Raw genomic sequence first — 16,651 nt, 5'->3', positions numbered from 1 at the left:
ATTGCATCATAACAGAAAAGCTGAAGATCCGGTTATAGCTTAGCGAGCGTTTTTTCCGCTGGGTGGTTTTTTTCTTTTATTTTTCGTTTCTTTTGTGAAAAGTCAAGGTAGTTTTGTTTAATCTTCCAGAGAATAAAAGATATTGAACAACACTGAACAGTAGGAGTGGCTGTGTGGAAGTAGCTTGCTTACCAACAACATGGTTCTGGGTTCAGTCCCACTGCGTGGCACCTTGGGCAAGTGTACTATAGCCTCAGGCCGACCAAAGCTTTGTGAGTGGATTTGGTAGACAGAAAGTGAAAGAAGCCCATCGTATATATGTATGTGTGTGTGTGTGGTGTGTGTGTGTGTGTGTGTGTGTGTGTGTGTGTCTGTGTTTGTCCCCCCCTACATCGCTTGACAACCGATGCTGGGGTGTTTACATCACCATAACATAGCGGTTCGGCAAAAGAGACTAATAGAATAAGTACTAGGCTTAGAAAGAATAAGTCCTGGGGGTCAATGTGCTCGACTAAAGGCGGTGCTCCAGCATGGCCGCAGTCAAATGACTGAAACAAGTAAAAGAGTATTAAAAGAGTTGTCAGAGTTGCCAAGGTCCCAAGGTCTGAAGGTCCAGTTTTGAACGGGGGGGGGGAAGGGGTAATTCACCCCCACCCACCCCCCAGTCTATTTCTTTGACATTCCAATTGTATATATGGACAAACGTGGACTCTGGAAGTTAAAACAAACTGGTTTATTTAGAGAAAGCCTTTATTTAATATTTTAGCATTCAAAAGAGTCACATTCCCGGGCGGTGTGTGGGTGGGCAGGATGTGAAGGAGCAGGCAATGCTATAAACATAATAGAAAATAATAATAATAATGGTGTTGTTGTTCTTTGACTCCAGGTCAGCCTTGACCCGGCAGACATGTTGTCTGGTCAGGTTTTGCAGACATTGTATGCCTTAGTTTATTATTCAATAAATACTATTTTGTTTAATTAGTATGGTAAGACGTAGTGAGAGATTTGACTGCTATTTCTAGTAGAACAAGTGACACGCCTCTCCCCCCAGGAGGTTCTCTTGTTAGCTCTAATAAATCATAGGAAAGGGGCTGGAATAGAATTGTTGTTTAGCCCCGAGTCAGTCCAGTTGAATCAAACCTATGAATGACCCTTTAGCATTCAGGTTAATCTGTCAAAGGCAATGTTTTGAATTTATCATGGATTATCTCGGAGTTTTGAGATACTCTTTTACTCTTATTTCAGTCATTTGACTGTGGCCATGCTGGAGCACCGCCTTTAGTCGAGCAAATCGACCCCAGGACTTATTCTTTGTGTGTATGTGTGTGTGGTGTGTGTGTCTTTCAATTTCTTAATTGCCCACAAAGGGCTAAACATAGAGGGGACAAACAAGGACAAAGGGATTAAGTCAATTACATCGATCCCAACGCGTAACTGGTACTTAATTTTTCGACCCCGAAAGGATGAATGGCAAAGTCGACCTCGGCGGAATTTGAACTCAGAAAATAGCGGCAGACGAAATACCTATTCCTTTACTACCCACAAGGGGCTAAACACAGAGGGGACAAACAAGGACAGACAAACTGATTAAGTCAATTATATCGAGCCCAATGCGTAACTGGTACTTATTTAATCGACCCCGAAAGGATGAAAGGCAAAGTCGACCTCGGCAGAATTTGAACTCAGAATGTAACAGCAGACGAAATACCGGTAAGTATTTCACCCGGAATACTAATGTTTCTGCCAGCTCGCCACCTTTCAATTTGTGTGTCTTTCAATTTCTGTCAACCAAATCAAGTTGGAAGGAATTAGTTGACCTAAGACAACAACAGAAGACACTCGCCCAAGGTGCAGTGTACTGGAACCGAACCCAAAACGATATGGTTGCAAGACGGACGGACTCCTTAACCACCTTGCCATGCTTGCAGCTCTATTTATAATAATAATAATAATAATAATTGTGTACAGTGCTCAGGTGCACTACAACTCATCTAAAGTGTATATATAATCAGGTGTAGTTTCGGCGGATTTCGGAAAGCATGAGGGCCTTAAAAGATGCAGTATCATGGCAGTCAACAACTGACGCAGGCAGTTTATTCCATGCTTCAGCAACTCTGAGCGTGAAAAAATGTTTCCGAAAGTCATGGGAGCTGTATTGTTTTCTGACTTTGTAGGCATGTCCACGTGTGTTAGACACATGGAGATCAAAAAGGTGTTCAGTGTTGTTGTTGGTGAGGTGGTTGATAACTTTGTGGGTGTTTACCAAGTCCTTCGCCAAACGCCGGAGCTTCAGTGAATCCATGCCCAGGGAAACAAGGCGCTCAGAATATGGTAGGTGTCTGATGGAGGGTATGCGTTTGGTTGCACGTCTCTGGACAGATTCCAGGAGGTCAATGTTCTGTGCAAGATAGGGGTTCCAAACTGATGATGCGAATTCCAAGTGTGGTCGTACCATAGCTGTATACAGTTTTAAATAGATGGCTGGAGAGCGGCTAACAAAAGACTGCTGAGTGATGCCAAGACACCCTCGGCATTCCTGACAATCTTAGAGATATGCTTTGACCAACGCAAATCACTGCTGACAGTGATGCCTAGGTCACGCTCGCAAGAGGATTTCTTGATATCAGTGTTGTGGAGGGAGTATGTGGACGCAGGGTTTTTTCCTGACACTGGTAGGTTAGTAATGGTTGTATACAATCAACAAGAATTTTTACTGGACGCAAAAAAACTGAAGTGGTGTACCTCATGTTGCCGTGTTATAAGGTGAAGTAGGGGGGAGGGGTGAAGTGGGGGCTAACATGTCATGAAAGAGCCTTTTATCCAAGCAAACAACTTACTCTGAAGCTGTCCTTAAGTAGGTGATAAAACACTGTAATGGTCGACACCACCACACAAACCAGTGTCACACGTGCTCACACGTGCTCTCACACACACACACACACACACACACACAGCTGTATACCTTTAATAGTTCTCAAGTAGTCATTTCTCTATCATGGTGGAGGTAAATTAGCTTTTAGAGCTTCGTTGAGCCAATGACAATCACTTTTATATTATCCACAACACCACCCACCCACCCACCAACCCCACCCATTCCACTGCCAATTTGTGTGCCTCCTTGTTTTAGGTTTTTAGCCTAATTAAGAAGCCAATTTATTTTAGGTGAAACTTTCAAAACATACTTCAACCCGGGTCAGTTGTTGACCTTCTAGAAAGCTCAAATCTGACCCACATTGAAATATTGCTCACATATCTAGGACAGTATTGCTGCTGCTTCTGCTACTGCTGCTGCTGCAGCTGCTGCTGTTTGTTTGTTGAGTGAAGCAGTCTTCATCCCAGAGCTCGCAAGTAGTGGGAGAAGTCTGGAACGTGGTCCTTTGCTATTCGTAAGACCCGCAGAAGAGAAAGCAGGTCAACCCCTGAATGCGCATCCAGGCTCAGCGGTTGCGTAGGAAGTCGGAGACAAGAAACAGGAAGAAAGAGTGAGAGAAAGTTGGGGGCAAAAGAGTACAACAGGGGGCGCCACCACCCTCTGCCGGAGCCTTGAGGAGCTTTAGGTGTTTTCGCTCAATAAACACACACAACGCCCAGTCTAGGAATCGAAGCCGCGATCCTCCGTCCGCGAGTCTGCTGCCCTAGCCACTGGGCCATTGCGCCACTACTGCTGCTAAGCATACACACATCATGTCATCGTTGTTTTAATATTCACCTCACTGTGCTTCCATGGATCAGATGAAATTTGTTGAGGCAAACTTTTTTTTTCTTTTCCTCTGCCAGGGTGCCCTTCCTGTCACCAACCCTTAGCTCGTTTCCAAGCAAGGTAGCATTTCTAACATTTGTTCATGGTCGGACATATTTTCCACTGAAGACTGGAAACGAACAATGTCCCACATACGATGGTAACGCTCACTTATTACCACGTCAAGACAAGGACATGGAAATACAACAAGCTTCTTTCAGTTTCTTATTTCTTTACTGCCCACAAGGGGCCACACATAGAGAGGACAAACAAGGACAGACAAGGGGATTAAATCGATTATATCGACCCCAGTGCTTAACTGGTACTTATTTAAGGGCGGTGAACTGGCAGAAACGTTAGCATGCCGGGCGAAATGCTTAGCAGTATTTTGTCTGCCGCTACGTTGTGAGTTCAAATTCCGTTGAGGTCGACTTTGCCTTTCATCCTTTCGGGGTCGATTAAATAAGTACCAGTTACACACTGGGGTTGATATAATCGACAATCCGTTTGTCTGTCCTTGTTTGTCCTCTCTGTGTTTAGCCCCTTGTGGGTAGTAAAGAAATAAGTACTTATTTAATCGACCCCGAAAGGATGAAGAGCAAAGTCGACCTCGGCGGAATTTGAACTCAGAACGTAGCGGCAGACGAAATACTGCTGAGCATTTCGCCCAGCGTGCTAACGCTTCTGCAGGCTCACCGCCTTTCAGTTTCTGTTTACCAAATCCACAAGCAAAACCGTATAGGGGAAGGAAGATTAGACAAAAATGTTTAGCGTGCAGATTGGGGAGAGATAATGAGAGGTCTTAACATTACAACTGCTCAGCCCCAGGTCAGCCCTAATCCTGTAGGCCTATAATCATGAGTGATCCAGTTCCACCCATGCTGTTCACATCCTTTTTTCTATATCAGAGGCTACTTAGTCAAATCTCTCTCTCTCTCTCTTCATTTAACCCTTTCGTTAAAGAGGCTGAAACTGCCTCTGGCTCTGTAGTACAGATGTCTTGTTTTCATAAATTTTTGAATTAAAATCTTCCACCAAACCTTAGTCATAATTTACATTCCTAACACTAGCTGAATGGTAACTAAGTTATTTTACTAAATTCTTTGTTATATCTAAACTTAATATAAAGAAATACAGAACATCTCAACAGAAATACAGTAACAAAAGGGTTAATCCCACAACAAACTGCTATGGATAATTTATCACAAGATTATAATAGGGCTAGTTTATCAGTCAGTTGGTCAGTTGGTTCAGAAACAGTGGCCGTCAACCAGTTTTTACATATAGACCCCTTTGATTCCTATTTTGCTCAGGTGGACCCTTATAGCCATTTGAGGTTTAAAAAATCCTCTATTAAATATTATTAGGAATTGCTTAACCCTTTCATTACCAACCCGGCTGAAACCATTTCTGGCTCTATATTGAAATTTATGTTCCTAACACTATTATTAGTTGTAAAAATTCTTGATCTACAACCATTACTAACCTACCAATGTCAGCAAATATAGCTGCAAGCATGGCAAGGTGGTTAAGGAGTGGGTGCTTTTACGTTCCACCGGCACGAGGGCCAGTCAAGTGGTACTGGCAATGGCCATGCTCAAATGGTGTTTTTTACATGCCACCTGCACAGGAGTCAGTCCAGCGGCACTGGCAACGATCTCGTTTCGAATACTTTGTCCATGTGCCAGTAAGGCGACGCTGGTAACAATCCTGCTCAAATGGTGCTTTTTACGTGCCACCAGCACGGAAGCCAGACAGCTGCTCTGGCAGTGATCACACTCTGATGGAACTGTTAGCGCTCCACTGGCACGGGTGCCAGTCATCGAATTTGGTTCAATTTCGATTTGAATTTTATTTCAATTAATTTTATAAATCATGAAGAACTAACTAAAACAAGTACCATTATTAATTAAGTCGGTATTTGAAACAAATTAACATGAAACTTTGATTGGTTTTAACTGGGATTCTTTTATTAAAAAGAAGTTTGTATCAGAGAATCTGGATTGATCTTGTGCAGGTTGGTTTCAAAAGAGTTAAACCCATCATACATTGATACAAGGCAATAAAACTGACGAGTGTCGTTGTGGCATCCTGGACTTCTTTGATTTCATCCTTTGCCTTTCATCCTTTCGGGGTCGATTAAATAAGTACCAGTTACACACTGGGGTCGATATAATCGACAATCCGTTTGTCTGTCCTTGTTTGTCCTCTCTATGTTTAGCCCCTTGTGGGTAGTAAAGAAATAGGTACTTATTTAATCGACCCCGAAAGGATGAAAGGAAACCTGATGTCTCTAAAATATTTGATCTAGAAATCAGACATAGTTATTTGACAAACCGTTTGCTAGAACAGGGACAAGGGCTGCACACAAATAACAAGCATAACAGCAACATAACAGAAAAATATTCAATTAAATTTAAACAAATAATTTAACAATATTGCTTCTGGGCAATATTTCAAAAATAGTTTCTTATGACCCAACCCAAGTTCTTTCTTGCAGAAATGCCAAGCAAATTCTTCATTCACTCTTAACGAAAACCATCAGACACGAGAATTTTTTTACTTTTGTTTGTGTTTTCTATGATTTTTCGGCTTTTTTTTTTTGTTTTTTTTTTTTTTCTTTTCATGCATTTTACACCCAGATTTTGGTGCTATCTTGGCTAAGATGGTTTTTGCAAAGTTGCACATTTGCAGAGAGAAAAAAAAAACTGTGCAGTAATTGTTTTCACAGCTGTATGCCCATCCTACTGCTTAACCAATCGACTTTGAGGTTGGTGTAGAACCAGTTGGCAGTCTTGAAAACTGAGGCAAGAGGCCAAGACGTAGTAGATAGGATAATACTTGAACTCATAGCCATGCGGTCAGTAAAGAACCAGATTGGGGAATTCAGAAACATTAACACCACAAGTAGAAGTGGAACCACTTATCAGTCCAGTAAACTGAGGCAAATGAGTAGTTATAACATACCAGACTTAAGGTTTGAACTGTTGATCAGAGAACAGGGCCTCGTCCTTATAATCATTGCTTTGGTCATCCTTAATGTTTCAGAAAGGTTATGGACATGCATCAAGGTCAAGAGGTAACTGTCAAGGTCAAGATGTAACTGTCAAGGTCAAGATGTAACTGTCAAGGTCAAGATGTAAATGTCAAGGTCAAGATGTAACTGTCAAGGTCAAGATGTAAATGTCAAGGTCAAGATGTAATAACCAAGAAAAATTCTTATCAAAGAACTGAATTTTTTCTTTTCTTTTTCTTTCCTTTTTAGCTTGTTTCAGACACTGGATTACAGCCATGCTGGAGCACTGCTTTCTTAGTTGAACCAACTGACTCCAGTATTTGTTTTCTTTCAAAGTCTGATATTTATTCTATCAGTTTCTTTTGTCAGACAGCTAAGTTATAGGGACATAAACGAACCAACAGCGATTATAAAGAGGTAGGGATACAAACACACACACATGTAAGCACATAATTCCACATACACATAAGCTTACACACACACAAGCAGATGCACATGTACACATGCACACGTGTCATGGGTTTCCAGCGTTTCCATTGACCAAAGTCAATCACAAGGCACTGTTTGGCCTGGAACTATAGCAGAAGACACTTACACTTGCCCAGGATGCTGTGCAGTGGGATTGAACCCAAGATCCCCTGGTTGCAAAGTGAACTTCTTTAATCACACAGCCATCTCTTAAAATTTGTCTGAAAACCTTTTTTTTTCTTTCCCATGCCCACCCCGCCTCTCTGGTGCAGCATTACCACTGGTTCACTTAATAACTTACACCACCATTCCTATCACCATACCACAAACACCTCCACCACCACCACCACCACCATCACCACAACCACCACCACCACCACCACAACCACCACCACCACCACTCTACCGACTCTCGAATCAAACAGAGGACACCAGACAAGTTTCAGGCATTAACCCATAAAAAAAAAAGAGAAAAGAAAAGGGAAAAAAAAATAAAAGAATTAACAAAACCTCAGACACAATAAAAGTTGGTTTAACAAAATAAGAGGAATTCATAGACAAAATATTTACAATGCAATAAATTTCATAAATATTTGGTCACCCCCCACCCATCCCCCACCAACCCACACTCGTTATAAGTCAATATTTTTTTTCTCTTTTTATTCTGGCAGAGCTTTAATGATTTTAGTAATTAGTTTTGATTTAGGCACAAGGCCAGTAGTTTCTTTTTTTTATCATTATTATTATTATTATTATTATTATCATCAGAGCTGTGGAGTTGGAGTCGTGGAGTCTAAGTCGGTAAAAGTATACCGACTCCGACTCACAACGTCTTTATTCTTTAATTTATACCAGTTATAACATAGAGGCCTACTCAAAGTACAAGCATATGAATATGCATTGAGTTATGTAGACCACAATCACTTAATTACATAAACACGAGTCAGAGTCAGAAACAATTATGGGGTAGCTGGAGTCAGAGTCAGTAAAACTATACCGAGTCTGACTCACAATATCTTTATTCTTTAGTATAAACCAGTTAAAACACATAGGCCTACTCTATGCATATGCTTTATGAGATGTGTAGACCACGATCACTTGATTACATAAAGAAGAGTTGGAGGTACCAATGTGTAAGAGAGAGAGGAGAGAGTATGTGTGTGTTAGTGTCTCCTTATCTTGACAGTGTATGCTAGTTGTAAATGAGTTCCACCATCCTACAAGCAGTATCCATTTCCAAATCTTATGCGAAAACATGTTCGACTTGGGGAAAATATAACCTGATTTGAAAAAGCAAATTGGGGTTATTGACAGGAAGGGCTTTTGGCTGTAGAAAACCTGCCTGGACAAGGGGCAAGCTGGCAGAAGCATTAGCATGTCAGGTGAAATGCTTAGCAGTATTTCCATCTGCCGCTACGTTCTGAGTTCAAATTCCGCCGAGGTCAACTTTGCCTTTCATCCCTTCGAGATCGATAAATTAAGTACCAGTTACTCACAGGGATCGATGTAATCGAGTTAATCCCTTTGTCTGTCCTTGTTTGTCCCCTCTATGTTTAGCCCCTTGTGGGTAGTAAAGAAATAGGTATTTCGTCTGCCGTAACATTCTGAGTTCAAATTCTGCCGAGGTCGACTTTGCTTTTCATCCTTTCGGCGGTCGATAAATTAAGTACCAGTTACGCACAGGGGTCGATGTAATCGAGTTCATCTCTTTGTCTGTCCTTGTTTGTCCCCTCTATGTTTAGCCCCTTGCGGGCAATAAAGAAATAAGAAAACCTGCCTCAACAAATTCTGTCCAACCCATGCAAGCATGGAAAAGTGGATGCTACAACTGTGGTGATGACTAAAGTATAAAGCTTTCAAAAATAGACAACCCACATACACAAGGCAATCCCCAATAAAAAAAGTGATATGTATGATCTTCCATAGATTAAATTAACTGAAATCAAAAGATTCTGATGAAACTTAGGAAGATAAAGTTTCTTAGTTAATTACAGGTGATGAATCATGGTACAGATTCAGGCTTACCTCTTTTGCTGATAGCATTTATTCCCACCATCATCACCATCACCATCGTCGTCATCATCGTCATGTTCATAATTATCATACCAAGCCCTAACGCCACCCCACCCCAACACATTTCACTGGTCAAGTTACATTAAATAATAAATCTTCTCCCCCCCCTTGCCACTCCCCCCTTTTCGTTGCAGATGGGATCCATCCCAAAATCTTATAACTCTTAGAAAGAATGTGAAAAGGTAGTATTTATTCCCACCCCCCATCATTATCATCATCATCCTCATCATCACCACCACTACCACCACCACCATCGAACTACAAACCCAGCAATGAGCCAATGGACGAGACTCTGCTAGAAATAGTAACCAAAACTTCCTAAATTCACACCCGACTGATTTTTAAAACAATTAAGAACATGTGAGAAACAATATGGATCTATGCTCTCTGTGCAAAGGAAAAAGACAGGATAGTCACGGTTGGAATGCCTTCCATCATAGATCTGCTCAACAGGAATTAGACTAAGGTTAAACAGCAGCAACCATTATCATCATCATCGTCATCACAGGTAAATATAAGTCTCTATATGGTCACTAGAACTGCTAGAAATAGCAGCAAGACCTCCATCATTCCACATTTTTTTTATGTTCTGACCAAATTCAGCCTCTCACACATACCCTACAATGTCATTCTAAAAATATGCTATCACATCATTGAAACCTAGAAGCAGTGAGCTAATGCATGATTAATTCAAACTAATTTGAATACTGCCAGACTGGCCCTTGTGCCGGTGGCACGTAAAAAGCACCCACTACAATCTCGGAGTGGTTGGCATTAGGAAGGGCATCCAGCTGTAGAAACTCTGCCAGATCAGATTGGAACCTGGTGCAGCCATCTGTTTCGCCAGTCCTCAGTCAAAATCGTCCAACTCATGCTAGCATGGAAAGCGGACGTTAAACGATGTGGATGATGATGATGATGATGATATGCTTGACAGAATAATCATCATCATCATCATCGTTTAACATCCATTTTCCGTGCTAGCACGGGTTGGACGGTTCAACCGGGGTCTGGGAAGCCAGGAGGCTGCACCAAGCTCCAGTCTGATCTGGCAGTGTTTCTACGGCTGGATGCCCTTCCTAACGCCAACCACTCCGTGAGTGTAGTGGGTGCTTTTTACGTGCCAGTGGAGTCTGGCATCGGCCACGCTCGGATGGTGCTTTTTACGTGCCACTGGCACAGGTATCACAACTACTATTTCCATTTGATATTTATTTCGATGTTCATGTACTTGACTCAATAGGTCTCCTCAAGCACAGCAGGTTGTTCTGAAATCCAAGGTACTTTGAATGGGCTGGGGCTATGCAGAACTGGTGCAGGAAGCAGCCCATGAATACTAAAGGATTATACACTTTGTCTTAGGGGGCATAGGCCATGGATGGCTTTCCTCTGCTGTTCTTAGCTCTAGGCTTTCTTTACCGTTTCTCTCCAGTTGGATTCCTGCTTCCTCATCTCTTCCTCGGTATCTTTTTGAATTCTGCTGCACCATGTGATAGGCTTCCTTGAGGGGAGGCCATTCTCTCTCAGGTCTTGTTGGTTTTTGTATTATCATTAATGCTTTTGTAATTTTGCTTTTCTTTCTTGATAGAGGAGTTGATCCTCTGCAAACCCATTCTTACCTCTGGGAAAATACGGTTCACATTAGTCTGGTCGCTGTCCTTTGATCTGTCCAGTATATATTTCTTTACTACCCACAGGGGGCTAAACACAGAGGGGACAAACAAGGACAGACAAAGGGATTAAGTTGATTATATCGATCCCAGTGCGTAACTGGTACTTATTTAATCGACACCAAAAGGATGAAAGGCAAAGTCGACCTCGGTGGAATTTGAACTCAGAACCTAACGACAGATGAAATACGGCTATGCATTTCGCCCGGCGTGCTAACGTTTCTGCCAGCTCGCCGCCTTCTGTCCAGTATAGAAAGGTCCTAGCTGGAGCTTGTTCTCTGCTGACATGGCTCTTCTGAGTCACTGTGAAACACAAGCCACTTTACTCCAACAAAGACCAGTTCTTGTGGGGAGAGAACTTTAATCAATGATACTCAAATAACTCAGCCATATTAATGTTAAGAGCTGCTTCAATGAGGTGATGTGGCATTACATACCTGTTGCTTGTAATGGCGCCAAATACCATTACCAAAGATGGATTCTTACCTTGCATGACAACAAGAACTTCAGTCGGCTTGACTGTAATAGCTCTATGATTGTGATAAACTGAAAACAATTGCAGAGTGGAAGGTGTTTATAAGCCATTAAAGAAACACACAAAAACCGTTAGATTCACTTCAACATTTAAATTTAATTTGTCAAAATATTTTTGTCGCTTTGAGACTGTGACTTGTTCACTGACGAAATTCCGAGATGCAGCATGGAATTTTGTCAGTGAACAGGTCTCGGTCTCAAAGCAACGAAAATATTTTGACAAATTAAATTTAAATGTTCAAGTGTATCTAACGGTTTTTCTGTGTTTTTTAAATGGCTTATAAACACCTTCCACGCTGCAATTGTTTTTGCTCCAGCACATGATCTCAGATCAGGTCGCTTGCTATGCAAGTACATCCCGTAATGTGATAAATTGATTGACTATGAATATCTTCTCAACATGTGCTTTGTGTAATTGCCATTTGTCCTGTCTCTTGGTAAAATAATCAGTTTCCTTCGACCTTCCATCAACACAATGTGTGTGTACCGGTGTGTACTCACCCTCCTCCCCGTGTTTGTAAACAAAAGGCTCATTGTTAATAGTCTATTGTTTGCAGTTCTCTGCAAAGCCATGTCTGGTCCGTTTGTTGTCTCTTAGATTATCTGATTAGAGTAATCCCTCACCATATCATGGTTCACCTATCACGATTTATTATCTAAACTTACATTGATTCCTCCATGGTGGTGTTTTGCATTCATGATAAAATAAATATATACAAATTATGAAAATCATTACTCTTTTACTTGTTTCAGTCATTTGACCGTGGCCATGCAGGAGCACTGCCTTTAGTTGACGAAATTGACTAGAACTTATTTTATCAGTCTCTTTTGCCGAACCGCTAAGTTATGGGGATGTAAACAGACCAGCATCAGTTGTCAAGCGAAGTTGGGGGGACAAACACAGACACACAAACATACACACACACACACACACATATATATACAAGGCAGGCTTCTTTCAATTTCCGTCTACCAAATCCACTCACAAGGCTTTGGTCGGCCAGAGGCTATAGTAGAAGACACAAGGTGCCATGCAGTGGGACTGAACCTGGAACTATGTGGTTCATAAGCAAGCTACTTACCACACAGCCACTCCTATGCCTATACAGTACAGTACTGCTTCTACTTCACGGATTTTTACATTTTGTGAGGGGTTTTGGAACATAACACCCGTGATAGTTGAGGGATTACTGTATTATCTTCCTTGGAAAGAGCCATCCACCTATAAACCCCAAAACATTCAGACAGTTCCTGGACAAATTCCAGATAAACTATCTACACCCAGATATATCTCTACAAATGACAACCCTTCACTCAAATGGGTTCTGGTGCTCAAAGTATGACTGTAACAGGAAACAAGATTAAATGTCTTCTTCAGTTGGTGCTATTAAGTCAGTCGTGGCTTGGGCCAGTGATGCTGGTGGTGGTGGTGGTGGTGTCGAAGGTAGTGGTGGTGGTGGTGTATGTTGACTAACTGAAAATCTCACTTTATCATTGTGTTTTAATAAGGTTTCGCTAAACAATTTTAACCTAAACTAGCAGTATCGCCCGGCGTTGCTCGGGTTTGTAAGGGAAATAACTATATAAGCATTTTTAGAGATGTAAAGTATAATAGCCATCTCAATATGGCTAACCACAAAGGGGGGGGGGTGTTACTGTAGCTTTTTACGTTCTGAGATTTAATAATACATTTTTAGAGAGTTACTTCCCTTATATAATAGCAAAAAATGCATTAATAATGGGGAAAAATGGTAAATTTTTTTTTAAATCGTAGACTCATTGTAGACATTTTTAGAGAGTTACTTCCCTTATATATGCCAAAAATGCATTAAAAATGGGAAAAAATTATGGTAAATTTTTTTTTAAATCGTAGACTCATCATAGACGTGCGCTAATACCCAGAAGGGCTTGATATGAATCACGACTATAAGATACCCGGTTTTGCTTAAACTGCACTGCAAAATGTGGGAGTAGTTAGGAATCTAAATCGTAGGAGACAGACAGCACACAACCTCTCTTTTATATATAAAAATATGAACACATGCGAGTCCTTCAGACGAATTACTGATACTGAAAGGGTTAAACTACATAAAAAGTATCAAGTGTCTCGTATTATTACGGTTGGCGGCAGCTTTATTTTCCACTCTTTGATAAGATAAGAATTTGTTACTGAAATATTTCTTAGTGGTGGAGGGGTTGGAGTGGTGGTGGTGGTGGTGGTGGGTTTTAGCCTAGGTCAACCCTGATTGAGCTAATTGTATCATGTAAGGCATTCCAGCCATGGCTATCCTATCTGTTCCTGGTATATCATGTATATTATCTGTCTGACATATTTTTAAGACTGGTGGCTGATAGTAGTGATGGCTGTTGTTGTTTAACCCAAGGTCAGTGTTGACTAAACGAATCTGTGATCAGACATTCCAGCTGTGACCATTCCATCTTTTTCTTACGTGTAGGGAATCAAAAATCACATTATCCAACATGCCCTTCATTAAGATGGTAGTGATTTGAGGAAGATTTGTCTATCATTTTTAGCAGGTTATTTGTCTATTATTTTTATAGGCATAGGAGTGGCTGTGTGGTGAGTAGCTTGCTTACCAACCACTTGGTTCCGGGTTCATTCCCACTGCATGGCACCTTGGGCAAGTGTCTTCGACTATAGCCTCGGGCCGACCAAAGCCTTGTGAGTGGATTTGGTAGACGGAAACTGAAAGAAGCCCGTCGTATATATATATGTGTATGTGTGTGTGTGTTTGTGTTTGTCCCACCAACATCGCTTGACAACCGATGCTGGTGTGTTTGCGTCCCCGTTACTTAGCGGTTCAGCAAAAGAGACCAATAGAATAAGTGCTACGCTTACAACGAATAAATTCTGAGGTGCTCCAGCATGGCCACAGTCAAATGACTGACGCAAGTAAAAGAGAGAAAGAGAGGTTGAGTAATCATGTTGAGGCATCTGTTGGCTTTGGCAGGGCAGTTGAAGGTGGGTGTGTAGTGGGTATATGGAGGTGGGTTTGGGTCCCCTGGTACTGCTGGTGGGGAAACAGTCTGGTGGTGAGGGGAACCAAGGCATATAGTATCTAACATGTCCTCTTCTCTGATGATAATGTGATTTGAGTAAGATTTGGCTGTTATTTCTAGCATATTGAGCGACCACCTAGAGGGTCTTTCTTCATCCAAGGATGCGTGTTAGTGGTGTGTATATGCACACGGTGTATGAGTTGGCTGTGATGGTGGTACTCATAGTTGTAATGTTGGAGGTGTGTGTACGTAGATGGTCACTCAATATGCTAGAAATAACAGCCAAATCTTCTTCAAATCACATTATCTTATATCATCATCATCGTTTAACGTCTGCTTTCCATGCTAGCATGGGTTGGACGATTTGACTGAGGACTGGCGAACCAGATGGCTGCACCAGGCTTCAGTCTTGATCTGGCACTGAAGCCGGTTAGCCACTCTGTCAACGAGCACACTCGTGTGGTGCTCTTTGCACCCCACTAGCACAGACGCCAGTCATCGAATTTGATTTTGATTTTGATTTCACTTGCCTATATATATATATCAGTGCTTTTCAAATTTTTTGTTGAAGCGGAACCCCAAGGAAACATTCCACTGGCTCGAGGAACTCTGTGCAATAATTTAATTGTCTTATGCACTATGCACACGTATCTGCACAGGAGAATTAAAAATTACTGCCGATTTTAGCAGTTTTGTAACTTCTTGCGGAACCCCTGGACTGTACTTGCAGAACCCTGGTTGAAAACCAGATATATATATATATATATAAATAAGGGTACTGAAGAGACACAACCATGCCAGAAATAGCAGTCGAAACTGACTATAGAATCTCATTCTTTCTTTTATTCGTTTCAGTCATTTGACTATGGCCATGCTGGAGCACTGCCTTAAAGGGTTTTAGTTGAAGAAATCAACCCCAGGACTTATTCTTTTGCAAGCCTAGTACTTATTCTATTGGTCTCTTTTGCCAAACTGCTAAGTTACAGGGACATAAACACACCAACATCGGTTGTCCAAGCAATGGCAGGGGCATACACACAGAGATAAGATTGGAGCCTGGTACAGCCATCTGGTTCGCCCAGTCCTCAGTCAACTCGTCCAACTCATGCTAGCATGGAAAGCGGACATTAAACGATGATGATGATGAAGTTAGTTTTTAATTCATTTTAAAAGAAGTGTTTGGGACCAAACGCAAACACGCTCACTTGTTTTCCTCAGTGCAAAACTGGTACTTATTGACCGCAGGGCGAAACTGGTACTTATTATTGACCCCAGTGCAAAACTGGTACTTATTATCGACCCCAAAAGATGAAAGCAAAGTCAGCCTTGGCGGAAATTGAACTCAGAACATGAAAATGGACGAAGCCCTCCTGAGCATTCTGCCTGGCATGTTAACAATTCTGCCAGCTCACTGCCTCATTATCATTAATATTATTAAGAATAACAATAATCCATTTCTCTGTAGGCACAAGGTCTGAAATTTAGAGGCGGGGGAAGAGTCGATTACATCGACCCCAGTGTTCAACTGGTATTCATTTTATCAACCCCAAAAGGATGAAAGCAGGGACCAAATTTGAACTTAGAATGCAAAGACAGATGAAATGCCACTAAGCATTTTACCTGGTGTGCTAACGACTTTACCAGTGCAACGCCTCATTATTAATAATAACGATCCATTTTTCTGTAGGCTCAGGACGAAAGAAATTTTGGCAAGCATTTTGTCCAATGCATTAATAAATTCTATCAGTTATCAATAACGATAATAACATTGACAGTAATTAACTAGATGTAAAATTACATCTTAGTAGCTAGAATCAACTATACACTCTCCCTATGCCATATAAACTAAGTTTGCGAATTATAAAGGCAGTTAATTGGAACAATTAGACAAAATTCAAGTTGTTATGGTAATGAACTTTAAAAAAATGTTTTGTTTAACTTCGGTAAAAAGTTTTATAATGAGGTTTCATTAAACTAATTGCTATTAATAACCTTTTGTTTCTCATCAATTGTTTTTTAAATATATAGTCACGAGGGAAGATTGTTGTTGCTATTATTATTATTGGCGGTGGTGGTATTATTATTATTATTGTTGTTGTTGTTTGGTGGATTGGTATAATCATTAGTGTT

General features: G+C 41.2%; 2 protein-coding genes across 3 annotated transcripts in view; both read right to left on the bottom strand.

Moving 5' to 3' along the window:
• The window catches only part of LOC115222166 (rho GTPase-activating protein 45), a 181,861-nt gene that overhangs the window by 158,546 nt on the left and 6,664 nt on the right, over nt 1–16,651 (bottom strand). The gene's annotated exons all lie outside the window — the stretch shown is intronic.
• Nucleotides 11,331–16,651, bottom strand: part of LOC115222056 (serine-rich adhesin for platelets-like) — a 37,792-nt gene continuing 32,471 nt past the window's right edge. The window contains exon 8 of the mRNA XM_036511192.1: nt 11,331–11,512. Within this exon, the coding sequence (XP_036367085.1) occupies nt 11,331–11,512 (182 nt within the window). The remainder of the gene's footprint in view (nt 11,513–16,651) is intronic.

The sequence above is a fragment of the Octopus sinensis genome, linkage group LG19, assembly GCF_006345805.1.
Source record: "Octopus sinensis linkage group LG19, ASM634580v1, whole genome shotgun sequence".
In the NCBI taxonomy this organism is placed as follows: Eukaryota; Metazoa; Mollusca; class Cephalopoda; order Octopoda; family Octopodidae; genus Octopus; species Octopus sinensis.
Note: the sequence above shows the minus strand (reverse complement) of the source record. Positions and strands in the feature narration are given on the sequence as shown.